The sequence below is a fragment of the Theropithecus gelada genome, chromosome X (genome assembly GCF_003255815.1).
Source record: "Theropithecus gelada isolate Dixy chromosome X, Tgel_1.0, whole genome shotgun sequence".
In the NCBI taxonomy this organism is placed as follows: domain Eukaryota; kingdom Metazoa; phylum Chordata; class Mammalia; order Primates; family Cercopithecidae; genus Theropithecus; species Theropithecus gelada.
The window spans coordinates 151,908,123-151,929,291 of NC_037689.1; the positions used below are offsets into that span (position 1 = coordinate 151,908,123).

The 21,169-nt window shown below is 53.5% G+C and overlaps 2 protein-coding genes across 9 annotated transcripts; both read right to left on the minus strand.

Annotated features, from left to right (window-relative positions):
- Positions 1–1,938: 1,938 nt before the first annotated feature.
- On the minus strand, positions 1,939–4,859 carry UBL4A (ubiquitin like 4A). The gene is made up of 4 exons (XM_025372747.1): positions 4,731–4,859; positions 4,422–4,527; positions 3,965–4,173; positions 1,939–3,846 (listed from the first exon to the last, which is right to left on the minus strand). Exons 1-4 carry the CDS (start codon positions 4,776–4,778, stop codon positions 3,736–3,738), a joined length of 474 nt encoding a protein of 157 aa, XP_025228532.1. The 5' UTR covers positions 4,779–4,859; the 3' UTR covers positions 1,939–3,735.
- A 640-nt stretch (positions 4,860–5,499) lies between these two features.
- Positions 5,500–8,817, minus strand: SLC10A3 (solute carrier family 10 member 3). Of its 8 annotated transcripts, none has more exons than XM_025373613.1 (5): positions 8,723–8,793; positions 8,442–8,493; positions 8,087–8,192; positions 7,815–7,961; positions 5,500–7,275 (listed from the first exon to the last, which is right to left on the minus strand). In XM_025373613.1, the coding sequence occupies exon 5, from the start codon at positions 7,132–7,134 to the stop codon at positions 5,701–5,703; it is 1,434 nt and encodes a 477-aa protein (XP_025229398.1). In that variant the 5' UTR covers positions 7,135–7,275; positions 7,815–7,961; positions 8,087–8,192; positions 8,442–8,493; positions 8,723–8,793; the 3' UTR covers positions 5,500–5,700. The 8 variants fall into 8 exon arrangements, with proteins under 8 accessions (XP_025229398.1, XP_025229402.1, XP_025229404.1 ...); XM_025373617.1 differs by having other exon boundaries at positions 5,500–6,690; positions 6,778–7,275; positions 8,442–8,791; XM_025373619.1 differs by lacking the exons at positions 7,815–7,961; positions 8,087–8,192 and having other exon boundaries at positions 5,500–6,690; positions 6,778–7,275; positions 8,723–8,817.
- Between the last annotated feature and the right edge of the window lie 12,352 nt (positions 8,818–21,169).

Below are 21,169 nucleotides of genomic sequence, written 5' to 3' on the forward strand. Positions count from 1 at the left end.
CATTAATGTAATAATTAATTGTTATTAACTTAATAATTGATTCAGGATAGCCAGGTGCAGTGGCTCACGCCTGAAATTCCAGCACTTTGGGGGGCCAAGGCAAGTGAATTGCGAGGTCAGGAGTTTGAGATCAGCCTGGCCAACACACTGAAACCCCATCTCTACCAAAAGTACAAAAAAAATTAGCCGGGTGTGGTGGCGTGCACCTGTAGTATCAGCTACTCAGGAGGCTGAGGCGGGAGAATCTCTTGAACCCAGGAGGCAGAGATTGCAGTGACCCAAGACCACGCCATTGTACTCCAGCCTGAGTGACAGAGTGAGGCTCCGTCTCAAAAAAAAAAAAAAATTGCCGGGCACAGTGGCTCACGCCTGTAATCCCAGCACTTTGGGAGGCCGAGGCAGGCAGATCATGAGGTGAGGAGATCAAGACCATCCTGGCTAACACGGTGAAACCCCGTCTCGACTAAAAATACCAAAAAAAAAAAAAAAAAAAAATAGCTGAGCATGGTGTCGGGCACCTGTAGTCCCAGCTACTCGGGAAGCTGAGGCAGGAGAATGGCGTGAACCTGGGAGGCGGAGCTTGCACTGCACTCCAGCCTGGGCGACAGAGCGAGACTCCGTCTCAAAAAAAAAAAATTGATTCAGGCAAGGATTGTCACTGGATGGCAAAAGCATTAGCTGAAAGGTTGTTGGGGACAGGATATTCACAAAGTCTCAAAATATTACCCCAAATTACCTGTGAATCAGGAAGGGAAACTGCATCTTTACAGGGGAGAGATCTGGCAGCCGCCACCTGGGCCATGTGATCAAACAGCCTCCCCAGCAGTGGGGCAGCCTGACCCTGCCAGCCGCTAGATGCGGGGCTGGGGGTGAGTGTGGTCAGAGGAGGAAAGGATACAGTATCAGCTGCCTTGGATGCTTCCAAAAATATTCTTGCCTGATTACCTGTGGAGAATGGCTAGTTGGGAGAGGCAAAGATGGCCTCCTGCTCCCTCAGAAGCCTGGCTGAGTGGCATTGCCATTCATCCAGGTGGGTCATGGAGAAAATGTGTGTGCTGAGGAGCTGGCCAGTGCTGGACGTGAGTGCCAAGAGGGAAGGGACTGCGTCGTCCAGTCTCAGGATTGCCAGCACTTGGGACACAGGGGGCACTCAGTGATGAGCAGGGTGTCTGCAGCAAAGTCAGGCGCTGTCTGGAAGACATGGGCTGGAGCTCAGGAGAGAGGCTGGGATGAGACATATACATGGGAGTGAAGCACAGAGATAGAAACAAAGCTAGATGAGCTCCCCCAAGAAGTGATACAGAGAGAGCTGCTATCTCCTGATGTCATCGTAGTCACACTATGGCCGCAGGATCAGAAACTGTCCCGAGACCCCTCCCTGAGGGGCAGGTGGTGGATCTCAGGGCCCTTCACCGGGCAGGGGGCAGTGGATGACTTGGCGCTACCTTTCAGGGCCGACAGTTGGCTCAGCGGGGCACAGCACCTGCAGTAAACATTCTGACCCCCGTTAAAGGATCTCAGCATTGGGGGGCTGCACCCTGTGGCTGCTCCATCTTCATGCAGAGTCCCCAGTGTCCTCTAATAATCCCCCCACTTCCTGTCTCCCATCCCTGCAGTGTTTCCTCTCTCTGGTGCCTTCCCTAACCCAAGCCTCAGGAAATGCTTTCCCTGTGTGATCTTGATGCCTCCAGCCCTCTCCTCCACTACCTGTAAGGTGGCCCTGATATGACACATGCATTTCCCCTGTAGTGGACAGCTGCCATTTGCTGCCACCATTGAGGACATCCATTCATCCAGCCCTCCCCCAGAGCCTTCTGTCCCTTGCACAGCCCATGTGTGTCCAGGGAAGTGACCCCATGCCTAGCTCCAGGGAGCCAGCCCTGACGGATAATCACCCCCTACCCCGGCCAAAATGATTGGACGCACAATCCAGTTCCAACCAACAAGAAGGGTGTTTATTTGCTGGAGGCATCTGAGACAGCAGAGGTGCTCCAGAGAAGGCGCTGCTCTGGCAGTGAGGGAGGGATTCTGTGGAAGCTGCAGGCAGCCACCTTTTCATCCTTGGAGGTGGTGGCCTGGGGTGTGGCAGACACAAACGCAGAGGGAGGCAGGAAGACACTGGAAGAATTGCTCCCCTGCTGCCAATGCCGATACCACTGGGCTTTTCACTTTCATAAGCCAAGAAATTTCCGTTACTGATTAAACAAATTGCCTTTATTGTTAAACCAATGATTGGATATCAGAAACAGCCTAGCTAATATAGCTCCTTTTGGATAAAAGTGGAAGTCTCACATTCACCTTTAATGTTATTTCATTTTCCAAAATCAATTTCCTGGCAGCACGCAAACAAGAGCACTGGCAAATGTATCACCTGCGCTGCAGGCCGCCCATGCTCACAAGTGTGTCCCTGCCATAGGTGGCTTTGAAGCCATATACATGGCTCTCCAGCTCTCGTGAGGGGCCAGGGGCTTCTGTGTGCTCTTCAAAGCCTTCACCCATTGGGCCTCTGTCCATCTTTCCAGCCCGGGGACCCAATATTTGCCCCATCAGGCCCAGGCAGGAGGGCCTCCAGCACGTGCAGCCCCGACCACACTGTGAGCGGCTCACTTGGCAAGGGTGGAGGGCCCAAAGTGGCGTCCTCCTGCTGTGGCTTCCTTCTAGCCTCTACCACCCCTGGGGGCCTCCAAGGAGCAGGTGGCTAGATGTCCTCTTGTGCCCATGCACAGGGCACAGTGGAGAAGGAACCGGAACCCAGCCCATGTTTCTGTCCCCACCCTGGCACCCCAAGGTTTCCTCTCAGGCAACAAGGAGCACACGAAGGGAGCGCCTGTACACAGGGGGCTGGGATGTGTTCATCTTCCACAGGGAGGCGAGTGCTGGGGACGAGGACAAAGGCCTATGCCCAGTCCCAGTTCTGACATTGCCTTGCTGAGTCACCCATCAGCCCTAATGCTTCCTGGAGGAGACAAGCAGACAGGGTGCCCAGAGAGGAGCTGTGTCACTAAGGGCCAGGACACCCCATCTCTGGGTCACACTTGGCCACTGCTTCGCTTTTGGCTTCAGTTTGTTTACTGAACAGAAGGGAGGGGGGCACTGTGAGACGAAGGACACTGACTCAGGTCGGGGAGTGGCCCTCACTGTATAAAGTCCGTGGCTGGGGACCAAAGTGGCACTGAGACTCCCCCGAAGTCACATCACAGAGCTGGGGTGACTTGCTGACTCCCTGCCCCCAACCTGCTTTTTCATTTGTTGAAAGCACACTGGCTGCAGCAGCTGGTGGGGGTGTGGTGGTTCCAGGGCTGGCTGTCACTTGGCCTCCTGCAGAGGTAAGCTGAAGGCTATGTTGGACCCGCCAGAGGTCAGGTGACAGCTGCTTTCCCTTTCAGGATTGGGAAGGAGTCACCTGAGGGTATATTCTCAGTGGGCTAAACATGACATGCCAGAGCCCAGCTCTCCAAGCAGCCCCTTCCTCCTTCTCACACCAAGGCACTTTCAGAAGCCGCTGGATTCCGACTGGGGCTCCGCCACTTCATCGCCAGTGCCTCTGCTGTGCTGGCTCACCTCTTCTGAGGGTGTGGAAGCAAACCCAGGTCAAGCTGTGAGGAGTGCCTAGCACGTGGCCAGAGCCAGGTACATGCCAGCTATTATTATGAGCCCAACTACAACAGATGAACACACTTAGTGTGACATGCTGCTGTGGCCTGGCACTGGGCACCTCCCCATGCTCCGAGAATGCTATTTGGAGAAGCCCTTCTCCATCGTCTCAGTCACTTCAGGGTGCAGAAAGCGGCTGGCCAACCGTTCGATGTCGTCCAGCGTCAGGCGGCTCAGGGACCTCTCGTAATCCTGGGGAGAGAAGGGCAGGAAGATTCAGGGGCTGCCAGTGGGGAGCCATACACTGCAACAGAGGTAGGGGCTGGGAGGAGCTGGGCCTGGAGAGGATACCCAGGGTTACCCTTCTCACCCTCTGTAGCTGTTCCAGGACCCTGCTGGCATCTGCCGCACTGAAGTGGCGGGCCAAGACTTTGGAGATTAGCTGCCAGACATGCGGGGGTGGGGAGTCGGCCAGCCTCTGGGCCTCGCCTTCTTCTACTAGCACCTTCTGCAGGGGTTTGACCACTAGGTTGAGCTTGGAGTTGGGCCCGATGCTATAATCCGAGAGTCGTTTCCCATCTGCCAAAGACAGATCGATGGGTTCCTCCTCCTCCGCCGCCGTAGGGGTGGCCCGGGACGCGAGACCGCCTCGGGCGGCGGGAGCGGAGCGCTGCGGCATCCGGCAGTGAGGCATGCGGCCGCCTCCCTTGGGGTCATGTGGCGCTTGGCGCCGGCACCCCGACCCATTACACGGCTGCCGGCCTCGGCCCGCGCACCCCAGTCCCGCTTCCTGCGGGGCTCCCTGGGCGTCTCCTCTCCCTGGGTACCTGCCAGGGCCTTGCCCTTGAACAGCAGCCGTTGCTGGCGCACGGGGACGTTCAGCTTCTCGGAGACCAGCTGCTTCAGCGTGGACACCAGCTCGTCCTCTGGCACCTGGCCGCGCGGAGGGTGGGAGGCAAGGGTTGAGGCCGCGGTCCCCAGACGGCGAAGCCCACGCGTCCGCTCCCGAGGGCAGCTCTCCCGGCTCCCAGTCCCCGGCCCGGCCGCCCCGTGCCCGCCCTTGGCCCTGCTGGTCACCCTGCCAGGAGCCGACGAGAGAGCGCGCCGGACCCGGCCGCCCGGCCCGGGGACCCTACCTGCAGGCTGCACTCCCGGCCCTGCAGCGCCTTCACCGTCAGCTGCATGGCGGTCGCGACGGCGTCCACTCGGGCCGGCGCGCACCCCAACCACCCCCCCGCCGCGCGCCGCCGCCCCGGGCGCGCGCTGGAACCGCCCGCCGCCGCCGGAAGCAGCGAGAGGGGCGCGCCCGCCGCCCGCGCTTCCCGGCCCCGCCCTCCTGCCTCGTCCACGCCCCGGCCCTGCCCCCCGGCCCAGTTGCACCCCGGGAGGAGTGCCCCTGGGGTCCCGCCTAGCACACGCGCAGCGACCGCCCTGGCCGGCGGACCCCTCCCAAAGCAACAGCGCCGGGGAGTTGGGAGCAGGAACTAGTCGGGCCAGGTTGGCGTCATCTGGGAGCTAGGGAATGGAGAAGGAAGGGCCAGAAGGTACGCTCGCCCCCGCAGACTGCCTGGACCACCCCACGCGCCGTTACTGCTGGCGGAACCTGGCCCTGCATACCCACAGACGGCCCCCCCCGGCTCCCTGCCTGGTGGCTTTCTGGCTCCTCCTTTCTGGTCTGGCTGCGAAACACCCCACTGAGCTTGAGAGGGGGTAGGGGGGCCAGCCTCTGCCCTCATCCTCCCACCTCTCCTACAGTGGGGACACGCCCGGGGAGGGCTGATAGAGAAAGCCTATGCAGGGGTCACCGTGTCACCCAAGCTGGCCCTCCACCCTGGTCCACACCTACCCAGCACACTCTTTCTACCCCCACGCCCAGGCCCCAAAGGGCAAAGATTAGAAGGGACCCAAGCTTGCTTCTCTGTTTTATTGAAATATATTTTCTGGGCAGCGCCCACCTACCTAACTCAGCATGGCCTCTGTGGCACTGAAAGCTGGAGAATAAAAAATCAGTAAAAAAAATAAGCCTGGATTTTTCTGAGTGCATAGTGCATGAGAACTTTGGTGGAGTGTGGGGGCTGGGGCTGATGAAAGCTTGACCCAGAGGCCTCAGGAAACTGGGAACAGGCTACTGTAGATGCAGTGGCCAATGACCAAGGCCAGCATCTCGGAGGTGCCGCTCAGCGCCACAATGAAGGGGGCCTGGGAGGCATAGTCAGCTTGAAGGCGGCGGAGGGATAGCTGCAGCATGGCCAAGGCCAGCAGGCTGTTCTGCACCCCTACCTCAATGCTGACCGTCCGCCGCTGGGCCACAGGCAGCTTCAGACATGTGGCCAGGCAGTAGCCCACCAACAGGCCAACCAGGGGCACTGTGATACCCACCAGTACGATGGGTAGCCGGACGCCTGCCAGGATGAAGACCCCCATGCGATAGGCCAGGAAAAGGCCGCCCAGGAGGAGCACAAAGCTGAAGGGCTTGATGACCTGCAGCAGCAGCTGGGAGAACTTGGGGAGCTTGGACTTGATCAGCACGCCCACTGCTATGGGGATGGCGATGAACAGCAGGGTGCCCAGGATTTTGGAGATGGGCACGTGGAGTGTTTCATGGATGCTGAGCAGGTGGCTGTAGATGGCTGAAGACAGAGGCAAGAAACCAGTGGCAGCCACCGTAGAGATGAAAGTCATGGAGATGGCCAGGGTGACGTCCCCTCCAAGAAGGAGGCTGAAGAGGTAGCTCCCTCCGCCGCCAGGCGATGAGCAGGTAATGATGAGGCCCAGAGCCAGGGCCTTGGGCAGCATGAAGACTTTGGCCATGAGGAAAGCGTACAAGGGCATGACCAGAAACTGGCCCAGGAGGCCCAGCAGCATGGGCTGGGGGCTCTGCATGAGCCCCTTCAGAACCTCGAGTTCCACTTTGCACCCAAACGAACACTTGTTGACAAAGATAAGAGGCAGGAGTAGGTAGAGTATTGGGTTTTCCGAGAAGTGGGCCAGGTCAGTGCTGAGGGTGGCGGGGGCGTCTTCAGCAGGTGAGACCTTGATGCAAAAGTCTCTCCGCTCCTCGATCAGTGTGGGCGGGGCCTCATGGGCGTCCAGGAGCTGGATGTGGAGTGGGGCCAGCCCAGCCAGGCCTGAGTGGATGCTCACCACAAAGCCACCCCCACCTCCCCAGGTTATGGCACTCACGTTCTTGATGGTCAGCACCTCTGTGTCCAGGGATGTAACCCTGAGCATGGGGCTGGGCACCGTCCTGTTGGCTTGGCCTGGGTACTGGCTGGAGATCACAATGATGCCCTCACTCTCCTCGGGAAACTCAAACTCCATCACAGAGCCATCTCCAATGCTCAAGTAGCGGCCCCCAGTCAGCGGCACAGTGTGACCCCCAGCAGTGCTGAGGCTGCTGCTGGCTGTCCCTCGGGCCCCCCACGGCAGGCTGATGAGCAGCAGGGCAGCTCTGAGCATGCCTAAGGGACCTGTGCCACCATCCTCGCCTCCCAGACCAGGCCACTGCTGAGAGCTGCCCCTGCCCTGCATTAACACCATGGCTCTTCCTGGAGGGTGGATGCGTGCCCAGGCCCTCTGTGGCTTAGGAGAACATCCCCACTGGTGCTGTTGGGTTGTCCTGAGAAGGATTCATGGGTGGGTCCCAGTCCTGTGCTGCCTTCCTTGATGGCAGGGCTCTCCCTGAGGAGGTAAGGGACACAGAGAGGCAGCTGGTGAGGGCGTGCAGTCAAGAACCCAGGAGCATGGGGATCTGGAAACCTGCTGCTAAGAGTAAAACTCAGCAGGGACCCTTGCCCCACACTCAGGAATGGAGAGGCAATGCCTAGTGCTGGCCCTTGAGTGCCGTTTGGCTGTGGCTCCCTGGCCTGCTCTACCTGCCCCTACAGTGACTCGATGAGGGTCCTGCTGGGAAGCAGGTCCTCCCTCCCCAGGGAAGTTGCCAGAATGGGCAGCAGGAATGGATCAGACAGAGCCACATGTCTACTGGGGGGCTTTCTTCTCCTTTTGTCAGAGCTCCCACTGGTCCCAGACTTTGAGACTCCCAGAGCCACTGTGAAATATCTGAGAGGCTGTGCTCAGAGTCCAGGGCTCCCCTCCATGCTCACATGCGCCCCTACCAGAGCCTCAAAATCCCAATGGAACTATGAGTGTTTCTAGGGACCAGCAGCACCTCCTTCCATTTCTCAATTTGGGCAGCGACCACTGTAGTGTCACATCACCTGCTAGAACTGGGGCAACCAGGCTGGAGACGCAACAGCTTTACATCACCCCTGTCAGTTGCCTCATGCACTGTTGTGTCCCGGTCCTAGAAGAGGACTGCCTCTGTAGATCCTATCACTTTGGCACTGGCCTCCCGTCATCTGAGACTGGGGTGAAAGGCAGAAGTAGGGAGCAGAGGTTAGGTTAAGCCAAAAGTTCATCCCGGCGAGCCTCCCCTATCCCTAGCTTAGGATGACATGGTCTCTGCTGGCTTGAAGTTCGGGTCACTTACCCTGGAGGCCTTGGTCCAGCCATGTGTCTTATCTCTGAAGAGGGAGGCAGGAAAACCAGTGGGGTAGGAGAAGCAAAGTAGAGGAGCTAAGATGAAGGCACCAGGGCTGAAGCCACCAGGGTGATACGAACCAGTCAGAAGGGAAAGGCTAGGGGCCATTCACCCCATGCCCCATCCCTCCAGTAGGGCTGGTGGCTCTGACTCACTCTAAGAGGGGTTTGGCCCAGATCCCACACCACTTCTGCTTGAGGGGCCGACAGAGTTTGAGCAGATGCACCCCCAAGTCAGGGGAGGGAGTCCCGGCCCTTCCACACCGGCCAGGTGTTCGGGGTAACTGGCAAGGGCTCCTCCGTACCTGGGAGTCCGGAAGTTGTCGGACGGGTCGTTAGCAGAGCTCTGGCGCGGACCTGGGAGGGAGGAAAGGAAGGGCACGCCGCCGTCCCACAGGCGGCGACCCGCTCGGGCCGTCTCGGGGTCTGGGGGAGCACCTTACGACATTCCTGGGCCCCGCGGCCCCGCCAGGCCTCGCGAACGAGCGGCGGCGGCCCTTCCCTGCCAGGCCCGACCGGGCGCCCGAGTGGGCGATCGCGGAGCGGGGTCGGGGCCAGAGGCCGCCTCCCTTCCGGAGGCTCTCACCTGCCACAGCCACGGCGCAGCTCAGCTGCAGCGTCTGCCGGGCCAGCAGACGCCCGCGAGCTCGGCCCGTCAGGGCCCCGCCCCACCGAGGCCCCGCCCTTCCCCGCCCAGCGCGTCAGGGCCCCACCCCTCCCTCAGCGTCCCGCTCAACTCCAGCGGCTCGCTGGGTTCCGACCGGTTGTGACGTCTCTGGGAATGACGCGCCCGCGCGGGCGCGGGCGCGGTGCGGGTAAGCTGGTCGGCGCCCGGCGCTGCCTGGACCAATCGCTTGGCAGCGCATCTGAACTTGTTGTGATTGCTAGGGCGACCCGCTCTGGGAGGGAGCCCCAGGCATTCCCGATTACGCTGCGACCTCTAAAGGCAGTGGGACAGAGGGTTAGCCGTTAGCAGGGCTGGGGCGCCCGTGGGCTGCCGCTAGGGCTGTGAGCCCGGGGTTAGGGTTTTGGCCACGTTGCCGCTCAGGGTGCCCAGCCCTGGGGCCTCAGGGCTGAGTTTGACCGACCTGGACGCCGGCTTCTGTGCGGAGTTCCTCCTTTCGTTCAAGCATTGACCGAGCGCCTTTTTCTATTTATCTTCTGACACTGAGTCTCGCTCTGTCGCCCAGGCTGGAGTGCAGTGGCACGATCTCAGCTCGCTGCAACCTCCGCCTCCCGGGTTCAAGCCATTCTCCTCCCTAAGCCTCCCGCATAGCTGAGATTACAGGCGCCCGCCCCCACGCCCGGCTAATTTTTGTATTTTTTAGTAGAGACGGGCTTTCACCATGTTGGCCAGGTTGGTCTCGAACTCCCGACCTCGTGAGCCGTCCGCCTCGGCTTCCCAAAGTTCTGGGATTACAGGCGTGAGCCACTGCGCCCGGCGAGGGCCAATTTCTTTTTCTTTTTTTTTTTTTTTTTTTTTGAGACGGAGTCTGGCTCTGTTGCCCAGGCTGGAGTGCAGTGGCCGGATCTCAGCTCACTGCAAGCCCCGCCTCCCGGGTTCACGCCATTCTCCTGCCTCAGCCTCCCGAGTAGCTGGGAGTACAGGCGCCCGCCACCTCGCCCGGCTAATTTTTTTTTTTTTTTTGTATTTTAGTAGAGACGGGGTTTCACCGTGTTAGCCAGGATGGTCTCGATCTCCTGAACTCGTGATCCGCCCGTCTCGGCCTCCCAAAGTGCTGGGATTACAGGCTTGAGCCACCGCGCCCGGCCAAGGGCCAATTTCTATATCGTGGAACATTAAGTGAACTTGTCTGCCTTTCCAAACTTTGGCGCCACTAGCAAGGTGCGGAGGCTTCGTGGTAAAGGAATAGAAGACAGAAGGTTGGGGACAAATATGATGGGAACGTGTAGAAAGAGTGTCGGAAGACAGTACAGAGGTGCAGAGCGAAGGGGGATCATATGTTCCCAAAGCTTGTTGGGGCAACTGGAATCAATCTGCACACTTCAACCTCTTGTCAAGACTGATGGAGTCGGAGGTATTTGCCGCAGGTAGGTGCACAAGACACATGGTTGCAGATGTGAAAAAAAAAAAAAAAAAAAAAACTGAACAAAACCACCCATGTCTCTAATGTTTCAAATAAATAATATACATTTGATTTTATTATTTATTTATTTATTTATTTTTGAGACAGGGTCTCGCTCTGTCGCCTAGGCTGGAGTGCAGTGGCCTAAGCTTGGCTCACTGCAACCTCCACCTCCCGGATCCAAGCGATTCTCCTGCCTCAGCCTCCTGAGTAGCTGAGAGGTACAGGCATGCGCCACTACCACCCGGCTAATTTTTATTTTTTTTTTTATTTTTTTTTTTTTTTGAGACGGAGTCTCGCTCTGCCGCCCAGGCTGGAGTGCAGTGGCCGGATCTCAGCTCACTGCAAGCTCCGCCTCCCGCGTTCACGCCATTCTCCGGCCTCAGCCTCCCGAGTAGCTGGGACTACAGGCGCCCGCCACCTCGCCCGGCTAGTTTTTTGTATTTCTTAATAGAGACGGGGTTTCACCGTGTTAGCCAGGATGGTCTCGATCTCCTGACCTCGTGATCCGCCCGTCTCGGCCTCCCAAAGTGCTGGGATTACAGGCTTGAGCCACCGCGCCCGGCCTAATTTTTATATTTTTTAGTAGAGACAGGGTTTGCCATGTTGGCCAGGCTGGTCTCGAATTCCTGACCTCAAACTATCCACCGGCCTCAGCCTCCCTAAGTGCTGGGATTACAGGCGTGAGCCACTGCGCCCAGCCAAATAATATACTTTTAATTAATTTATTGATATTTAAATTTATTTTAAAAGTTTATTTATTTATTTATTTAGAGACAGGGTCTCACTCTGTTACCCAGGTGCGGTGGCTCACACGTGTAATCCCAGCATTTTGGGAGGCTGAGGCGGGTGGATCACAAGGTCAGGAGATCGAGACCATCCTGGATAACACGGTGAGACCCCGCTTCCACTAAAAATACAAACAAATTAGCCGGGCGTGGTGGTGTGCGCCTGTATTCCCAGCTACTTGGGAGGCTGAGGCAGGACAATCTCTTGAACCCGGGGTGGGGCGGAGGTTGCAGTGAGCTGAGATCATGCCACTGCACTCCAGCCTGGGTGACAGAGCAAGACTCCATCTCAAAAAAAAAAAAAGTTTTTTTGTGTGTGTTTTACAAAGTTCAAGTTAGTATGTGCACATAATATGAGCAAATATACATATGCTGAAAGTTCTTATAAGGGTTTGATGTGTGGATGATCAAAAACATTTGCAACCATAACTCTCAGCCATTCTTTAGCCTCCAGGGATCCGTAAGGCAGAAGTGATTTGTGTGTTTGTACTTGGTGTTCTGGAAAGGTTGTTCTGTCCCTTTCAAATGGGGTTGAAGGGTCCTGATGGAAGTAGACAGTATTTAGACTAGAACAGGTGAGAGGGCTTGACTTGGCACATGCTGGGGCTGAAGACTGCAATTTGGAAAAGGGCAGTAAGGGTAGGGACTGTCTAAGGATGGGGTAAAATTGGCCAGAGGGAGAAAGGAGTCAGCTGGAAAACCCAAAGAAGGAAAAGCAAAAAGTTGTGTCCTTTTTGAAGGAAATGTGAATTTTTGTATTCTACTTGCCTGTGCTCTTGGGCCTACCTGATGCTGTCAGTGAAACTCACCTGGAACTAACCACTTGGCAGCCACCAATTCTTGTTTTTGCCAGAGGTCAAGGAGAGCAAATGCAGTCAGAAGACTGCTGTCTGTTGTTGTCAATCACTTCAGCCTTCCCTGAAAAGCCCGAGTGGGCAGGTGGAATATCTGACATGAAGAATTGGTGGCTTTGTCTGCAGGAAAAGGGAATAGCTAAATTAAAGGCAAGAGAATGTTCCTAGTTGGTTTAGGGAATCAGTAGTTTACCCCAGGACTCGGTGGCTCACGCCTGTAATCCCAGCACTTTGGGAGGCCGAGGCGGGTGGATCACTTGAGCTAAGGAGTTCAAGAGCAGCCGGGGCAACATGGCAAAACCCCGTCTCTACAAAAAATACAAAAATTATCCTGGCGTGGTGGCATGCGCCTGTAGTCCCAGCTACTCGGGAGGCTGATGTGGGAGGGTCACTTGAACCCGGGGAGATGGAGGCTGCAGTGAGCTGGGATCACGCCACTGCACTTCAGCCTGGGCAACAAAGTGAGACCTTGTCTCAAAATAATAATAATAATAATAATAATTATTATTATTATTATTATTATTTACCCTAGAAGAGAAGGAGGAAGAGGTGAGGATATCTAGTGCCCAAAGAGAAGTCATTTGGACTGAAAAAACAGATGGAACAAATGATAGCAACAACTCTTGAGGCAGGGACCTCCAGAAACAGTTTTTTTTGTTTGTTTTTTGTTTTTTGTTTTGAGACAGAGTCTCACTCTGTTGCCCAGACTGGAGTGCAGTGGCACAATCTTGGGTCACTGCAACCTCTGCCTCCCGGGTTCAAGTGATTCTCCTACCTCAGCCTCCCGAGTAGCTGGGATTACACCCAGCTAATTTGTNCTCGGTGGCTCACGCCTGTAATCCCAGCACTTTGGGAGGCCGAGGCGGGTGGATCACTTGAGCTAAGGAGTTCAAGAGCAGCCGGGGCAACATGGCAAAACCCCGTCTCTACAAAAAATACAAAAATTATCCTGGCGTGGTGGCATGCGCCTGTAGTCCCAGCTACTCGGGAGGCTGATGTGGGAGGGTCACTTGAACCCGGGGAGATGGAGGCTGCAGTGAGCTGGGATCACGCCACTGCACTTCAGCCTGGGCAACAAAGTGAGACCTTGTCTCAAAATAATAATAATAATAATAATAATTATTATTATTATTATTATTATTTACCCTAGAAGAGAAGGAGGAAGAGGTGAGGATATCTAGTGCCCAAAGAGAAGTCATTTGGACTGAAAAAACAGATGGAACAAATGATAGCAACAACTCTTGAGGCAGGGACCTCCAGAAACAGTTTTTTTTGTTTGTTTTTTGTTTTTTGTTTTGAGACAGAGTCTCACTCTGTTGCCCAGACTGGAGTGCAGTGGCACAATCTTGGGTCACTGCAACCTCTGCCTCCCGGGTTCAAGTGATTCTCCTACCTCAGCCTCCCGAGTAGCTGGGATTACACCCAGCTAATTTGTGTATTTTTAGTAGAGATGGGGTTTCACCATGTTGGCCAGGCTGGTCTCAAACTCCTGACCTCGTGATCTGCCCGCCTCAGCCTCCCAAAGTGCTGGGATTACAGGCATGAGCCACCGTGCCTGGCCCAGAAACAGTATTTGATAAATAAGGAGGCCAGGCGAGGTGGCTCATACCTGTAATCCCAGCATTTTGGGAGGCCGAGGGGGGAAGATTGCTTGACCCCAGGAGTTTAAGACCAGCCTGGGCATCATGGGAAGATCCTATTTCTACATAAACAGATTAAAAAATATTTTAGGCCGGGCGCGGTGGCTCACGCCTGTAATCCCAGCACTTTGGGAGGCCGAGGCGGGCGGATCACAAGGTCAGGAGATCGAGACCACAGTGAAACCTCGTCTCTACTAAAAATACAAAAAATTAGCTGGGCGCGGTTGTGGGCGCCTGTAGTCCCAGCGACTCGGGAGGCTGAGGCAGGAGAATGGCGGGAACCCGGGAGGTGGAGCTTGCAGTGAGCTGAGATCCGGCCACTGCACTCCAGCCTGGGCGACAGAGCGAGACTCCGTCTCAAAAAAAAAAAAAAAAAAAAAATATTTTAAAAGGCATGGAAGGCATATGCTAGTGTAAGTATGAGGTACATTGAGTATCCACAGGGAAGTATAATGACACCTGTCACTTTTGCCTGCCGGGCATCAGGTTGCAGCACCTTAGTTTTCTTTGGGGGAACCATCTGTCCTCCACTCTCAGTATGCATGGTTTGCATGTGGATGGCCCCAGCGCTGGGCCCTGGAGTGGGCACATAAGCAGGTGCAGCCAGCCAGCCACTCAGACTGATGCAAACATAATGCCATAATCCAATCTGGACCAATGAGGGTTAGTCCCCAGGGACTTGTACTGAAGTGTTGGGAATGCCATCCTACGCCACAGAGAGGGAGACTAAAAGAAGATGATATTTGGAATGGGTATTGCAATGGGAATGTGTGTGCTGTAGTAAACTGTGTATATTCAGGGAGGTGAAGGGAGAAAAAGGTTTTTGTGGTTGTTTTTTGTTTGTTTGTTTGTTTGTTTGTTTGTTTTTTGAGACGGAGTCTCGCTCTGTCGCCCAAGCTGGAGTGCAGTGGCGCGATCCTGGCTCACTGCAAGCTCCGCCTCCCGGGTTCACGCCATTCTCCTGCCTCAGCCTCCCGAGTAGCTGGAACTACAGGCGCCCGCCACCGCGCCCGGCTCATTTTTTGTATTTTTAGTAGAGACGGGGTTTCACCATGGTCTCGATCTCCTGACCTTGTGATCCGCCCGCCTCGGCCTCCCAAAGTGCTGGGATTACAGGCGTGAGCCACAGCGCGCGGCCTGTTTGTTTGTTTTTAAGGCAGGGTCTCACTCTGTTGCCCGGGGTGGAGTGCAGTGGTGTGATACTGGCTAATTGCAGCCTTCACCTCCTAGACTCAGGTGACCCTTCCACTTCCGCTCCCTCAAGTAGCTGGGACTACAGGCATGTGCCACCATGCCTGGCTAATTTTTTTGTATTTTTTGTAGAGATGGGGTTTAACCATGTTGCCTTACACTGGTCCCGAACTCCTGTGCTCAAGCAATTCTCCTGTCTCAGCCTTCCAAAGTGCTGGGATTACAAGCATGAGCCATGGCAGCAGGCTGACAGAGGTGTTTTTGTTTGTTTATTTGTTTTTCAGATGGAGTTTGGCTCTTGTTTCCCAGGCTGGAGTGCAATGGCGCGATCTCGGCTCACTGCAACCTCCACCTCCCGGGTTCAAGCGATTCTCTTGCCTCAGCCTCCCGAATAGCTGGGATTACAAGCATGGGCCACCATGCCCAGCTGATTTTGTATTTTTAGTAGAGACGGGGTTTCACTATGTTGGTCAGACTGGTCTTGAACTCCCAACCTCAGGTGATCTGCCCTCCTCAGCCTCCCAAAGTGCTGGGATTACAGGTGTGAACCACCGTGCCTGGCCAACAAAGGTTTTTAAAGAAAAAATGAGAATTACATAATTGTTTTCAGGTAATTATCCTTGGCTACAAGGATTAACAACAAAGGTGGCATCAGTCCAAGTTTGGACAGGCAGTTGCTGGGTAGTGTCTTCACAGAAGTATTCTCTCTGTGTCAGGTGATGATAGCCATTGTACGGGGTTATAGTTTTTGCAGAGTCTCATGATGGGTTTTGCTGTCAGGTATCACGCATGAGAACCTTCTCTTCATGGCCTTCCCCAGCTCCCGTTTTCAGGTTTTTTTTTTTTAAGGTGGGGTCTCGCTATGTGACCCTGCTGGAAGTGCAGTGGCTTTTCATGGAGCGATCCTACTACTGATCAGCATGGGAGTGTTGACTTGCTCTGTGTCTGAGCTGGCCCAGTTCACCCTTCCTTAGGAAACCTGGTGGTCTCCTGCTCCCAGGAAGTTACCATATTGATGCTGAGTTTAGTGAAGACACCAGATCAGAATAGCATGCCACAGCCCAGAAATCCTGTGCTCAAGTGATCCTCCTGCCTCAGCCTCCCCAGTAGCTAGGAATACAGGTGTGTACTACCATGCCTGGCTAACTAAAAAAAAAAAAAATTTGTAGAGACAGGGTCTCCCTATGTTGCTCAGGCTCATCTCGAACGCCTAGGCTCAAGGGATCCTCCCACGACAGCCTCCGAAAGTGCTAGATTACAGGGGCGAGCCACCGCACCTGGCCTAGCATGGAAGTTTTAACCTGTTCCATTTCCAGCCTGGGCTGGTTCATTCCTCCCTAGACAACCTAGTGGTCCTCCACTCCCAGGATACTGATGCTGAGCTTTTTGTGGACACCTGATTGGCATGGCACACTATAGCCCAGAACTCCTGGGCTCAAGCAGTTCTCCTGCTGCAGCCTCCTGAGTAGTTAGGACTATAGGCATGTGCCACCACACCTGGCAGGGATTTTTTGTTTTGTTTTGTTTTCTTTTGTTTTTTGAGACACAGTCTCACTCTGTCACCCAGGCTGGAGTGCAGTGGTGCGCTCTTGGCTCACTGCAACCTCCATCTCCCGAGTTCCAGCAATTCTCCCACCTCAACCTCCTGAGTAGCTGGGACTACAGGCCTGCATCACTACGCCCAGCTAATTTTTCTATTTTTACTAGAGACAGGGTTTTACCATGTTGGCCAGGATGGTCTCAAACTCCTGACCTCAAGTGATCCGCCCACCTCAGCCTCCCAAAGTGCTGGGATTATAGGCATGAGCCACCACACCTGTTTTGTTTTTAATACAAGTGACTCCATTTTGCTTCTGGCAACTTTCACATTTCCCCTTTTTGATCGTGATCTTTCTTCAAAAGCAGTGGGTTTGGATTGTCCCTCAGTACTGGGATGGACCTGTCCTGGGCTGTTGGTCTGGTTCCAGATAAGAGGGAGTGATTGACAACTAGGAGTCAGTGTCAAAACCCCTTTAGGCACATCTGAGCAACACTGGAAATTCGGGGAAAGTTGCACTCAGACTAAGTCTACCTGAAGTCCATCTTTACGTTCAATTTTTTGTGTTCCGTGGTCTTTTGGCCATCGTCTGGAAGCCCCAGGCCAGCATATTCTGTTAGCAGCTGTACTTCTTTTTTTTTTTTTTTTTTTTGAGACGGAGTCTCGCTCTGTCGCCCAGGCTGGAGTGCAGTGGCCGGATCTCAGCTCACTGCAAGCTCCGCCTGCCGGGTTCACGCCATTCTCCTGCCTCAGCCTCCCGAGTAGCTGGGACTACAGGCGTCCGCCACCACGCCCGGCTAGTTTTTTGTATTTTTTAGTAGAGACGGGGTTTCACCGTGTTAGCCAGGATGGTCTCCATCTCCTGACCTCGTGATCCACCCGTCTCGGCCTCCCAAAGTGCTGGGATTACAGGCTTGAGCCACCGCACCCAGCCACAGCTGTACTTCTGCAGAAGCTTCACAAGTAATAAGTACAAAAAAAAAAAAAAGTAATAAGTACAAATTGTTAAAAGGAAAATACAAATTAATATTAATAGTAATATGATACCCCCAGTTTTCATAATGGTTTTGAGCTATGAACCTAGGCTTAAAGGCAATCAAGTCAATAAATCAAATGACCATGGGGAATTTGGTGAGACCCATTATAACCTATGTGACCTGTTATAACCTATGTTTTGTAATTTAGTGTATATGGGGCCTCAAGTTCTCCAGGGAAATTTATCCAGGTTCAGCAGGTGCTATTAGCAATAGAACAGATATTTCCTGATTTAACCAATAGATACTGAAGGTTCTCTTAGGTCAGGTTCTGTGAGGTTACTGATAGAAGCTATTGATTGTGCAGTTTAAATTACACCATTATCCCGTCAACGAAAAGGCAGACATAAGGAAGGAAAAATTAAGAGTGACAAGATTTTCATTTTGATGGGTGAAGCTCTCAACTTCTTCTTCTTTTTTTTTTTTTTTTGAGACAGAGTCTCGCTCTGTCGCCCAGGCTGGAGTGCAGCAGCATGATCTCGGCTCACTGCAACCTCTGCCTCCCGGGTTCGAGCAATTCTCCTGCCTCAGCCTCCCGAGTAGCTGGGATTACAGGTGCGTGCCACCACACGCAGCTAATTTTTAAAAAGTATTTTTGGTAGAGATGGGGTTTCACCATGTTGGCCAGACTGGTCTCGAACTCCTGACCTCAAGTGATCCACCCGCCTCGGCCTCTCAAACTGCTGGGATTACAGGCGTGAACCACCATGCCCAGCCAAAAAACTCAACTTCTTGTTCTGGTTTGCAGTTTGAATGTCTCTGGTTATGGCATCAGGTGGTTTGGAGAACTTTCTGTGTGACCCATACATTAGGCATGAAACTTGTCCCTTGATATTTATACCAAGTTTTCTAGCTCCAGCTTCAAGGCCTTTAGCAACATAACAGGTTTTTTTTTTTTTCTTACTTGGAGAGTGTTAGCCAAATATTAGAGGAAATTAGGAGGATTTGGGGTCTAGTCCTGTCTTCATGTAGATAAGAAACAATGCAAAGGGCTGCAATCTAATAACAGGCATATTTTAGTGTTTTTCCTTTAGAAACAACTTTCTGGGAGGCCAAGATGGGCGGATCACGAGGTCAGGAGATCAAGACCATCCTGGTTAACATGGTGAAACCCTGTCTCTACTAAAAATACAAAAAAAAAAAAAAAAAAAAAAAAAATTAGCTGGGCGTGCCAGCAGGTGCCTGTAGTCCCAGCTACTCGGGAGGCTGAGGCAAGAGAATGGCGTGAACCCGGGAGGCGGAGCTTGCAGTGAGCCGAGATCCCGCCACTGCACTCTAGCCTGGGCAACAGAGCGAGGCGCTGTCTCAAAAAAAAAAAAAAAAAAAAAAAAAAAAGAAAAAGAAACAACTTTTTCTCTCTAAGGTCATCCTGATTTTTACTAATCAGAGTAATACAAATTTGTTTGTAAAATAAATTTACTTTGATCAAATTTTGCCTGCAAGAATAGTGATTTGACCACATAGTAATCTCAGATTTTTTTTTTTTCAGATGCAGTTTCACTCTTGTTGCCTAGGCTGGAGTGCAATGGTGCAACCTTGGCTCACTGCAACCTCCACATCCGAGGTTCAAGCGATTCTCCTGCCTCAGCCTCTTGAATAGCTAGGATCACAGGCATGTGCCACCACACCCGGCTGATTTTTGTGTTTTTAGTAGAGACAGGGTTTTACCATGTTGGCCAGGCTGGTCTCAAACTCCCAACTTCAGATGATCTGCCCACCTCAGTCTCCCAAAGTGCTGGGATTACAGGTGTGAGCCACTGTGCGCGGCGTGTTTTTTTTTTTTTTTTTTTGAGACAAGGTCTTGCTCTGTCACCCTGGCTGGAGTGCACTGGCACAGTCATGGCTCACTGCAGCCTCAACCTCCTGGACTGCAGCAATCCGCCTGCCTCAACCTCCATAAGTGCTGGGATTACAGACATGAGCTACCAAGCCTAGTCCCATAGAATCTAAACCATCTCTAGATTATTTATCATGCTTAATACAATACAAATGCTATGCAAATAGCTATTACACTGTATTGTTTCTTGTTTTTTGATAGGATCTCACTCTGTTGCCCAGGCTGAAGTGCAGTGGTGTGATCTTGGCTCATGACATCCTTGACCTCCTGGGCTCAAGTGATCCTCTTGTCTCAGCCTCTCAAGTAGCTGGGACTACAGATGCGTGTCACCATGTCTGGCTAATTTTCTTTATTTATTTTGTAGAGATGGGGTCTCGCAATTTTACCCAGGCTGGTCTCGAATGCTTGGGCTCAAATGACCTGCCCACCTTGGCCTCCCGAAGTGCTGGGTTATAGGGCATGAGCCACTGTGAGAGCCTACACTGTATTGTTTTTTTTTTTTCTTGAGATGAAGTTTTGCTTTTGTTGCCCAGGCTGGAGCGCAATGGCATGATCTTGGCTCACTGTAACCTCTGCCTCCCGGGTTCAAGTGATTCTCCTGCCTCAGCCTCCTGAATAGCTGGGATTACTGTCACCACGCTTGGCTAATTTTTTTTTTTTTTTTTTTTGAGACAGAGTCGCGCTCTGTCGCCCAGGCTGGAGTGCAGTGACGCGATCTCGGCTCACTGCAAGCTCTGCCTCCCGGGTTCACGCCATTCTCCCGCCTCAGCCTCCTGAGTAGGTGGGACTACAGGCTCCCGCCACCACGCCTGGCTAATTTTTTGTATTTTTTAGTAGAGGCAGGGTTTCACCATGTTAGCCAGGATGGTCTCGATCTCCTAACCTTGTGATCTGCCCGCCTTGGCCTCCCAAAGTGCTGGGATTGCAGGCGTGAGGCACTGCGCCTGGCCACTGTATTGTTTTTTACTTGTACTATTTTTTATTCTTGTATTTTTATTTTTTTCAAATATTTCCAATCTGTGGTTGGTTGAATCTGTGGACATGGAACCCCCGTGGATATGAAGGGCTGACTGTATGCTAGTCTGTCTTCTGGAGATGTTTGCAATTTTCCATAGCAAATCTAAAGAGTGAAGTATGTATGATCCTGCAGTGGATCCATCATTACACATTTTTGTCCAAACCCATCGAATGTCCAACAGCAGAGTGAAGCCTCATGTGAGCACCAATGCTGGTTCATTGACAGCAACAGATGGGACGCTGGAGGCTGGCAGGGGGCACACAGGAACTCTGACCTTTCCACTCAGTTTTGCTGTGAACCTAAAATGGTTCTAAGAAAGAACATTTACAAAAGAAAAAAAAAAAAAAAAGGGAATACATGTAGAAAGTTCCTGATGCAGAGACAGGACTGGGTATTGGCTGTGTGATCTTTTCAGTCCTGGAATCACCATCATTTCCTGCCTGGTGAGTCTCTCTTCCAGGGCACCCTTGTGCCTCCAACCCCACATGTGCCTGCTCTGGAAGCACTTTTGTCTTCTGAGGCTCTGTCTGAGCTCTACACTCTTCCTGGGGTCGGCTCTTAAGTCCATCGCCCCTAATGTGGCCCTGTCAAGGACACCACAGTGCCTCCCATCTAGGAACTTCCTTCTCTCCTTTCGCTGAACTCAGACTGCTTCTGGGCCTCTGGATTTTATTCCAGCAAAATTGCTTCTAACTTGCTGGCTCTCGCTCAGCGAAGGGAGGTATTAACTGTAACCTGCGAGACACGCGAAAAGCCCAAGTGACTCGACCCCTCAAACCCTGACTTCAAAGGCAGTCAAAGTCTGTGGGCGACACGTGCTCTTGGATGATGATGGGGGTGTGGCGGGGGGGCCTGGGCTGGTGTTAATCCCTGTCCCTGTCCCTACAGGCCTGCACTGGGTCAGAGGGAGTTGTTGAGTTTCCTGCAGCCCCTGAATGTGGAATCATGTCTCCCAGACAAAGCCATGGTGGCACTACCTGGGGCCGCTCTGATCACTGCTTGAGTCACATCTCAGTCACAGCAGGGCCTGTTGGTGGCAGGAGCCCT

Bases quoted from the DNA above. Each gene is read 5' to 3' on its own strand.
- UBL4A (XM_025372747.1), bottom strand. From the start codon at position 4,778: ATGCAGCTGACGGTGAAGGCGCTGCAGGGCCGGGAGTGCAGCCTGCAG. The intron at 4,528-4,730 runs GTAGGGTCCCCG...CCGCGCGGCCAG, and splicing joins GCCGGGAGTGCAGCCTGCAG to GTGCCAGAGGACGAGCTGGT. The intron at 4,174-4,421 runs GTACCCAGGGAG...TGTCTTTGGCAG, and splicing joins CAAGGGCAAGGCCCTGGCAG to ATGGGAAACGACTCTCGGAT.
- SLC10A3 (XM_025373615.1), bottom strand. From the start codon at position 7,134: ATGGTGTTAATGCAGGGCAGGGGCAGCTCTCAGCAGTGGCCTGGTCTG.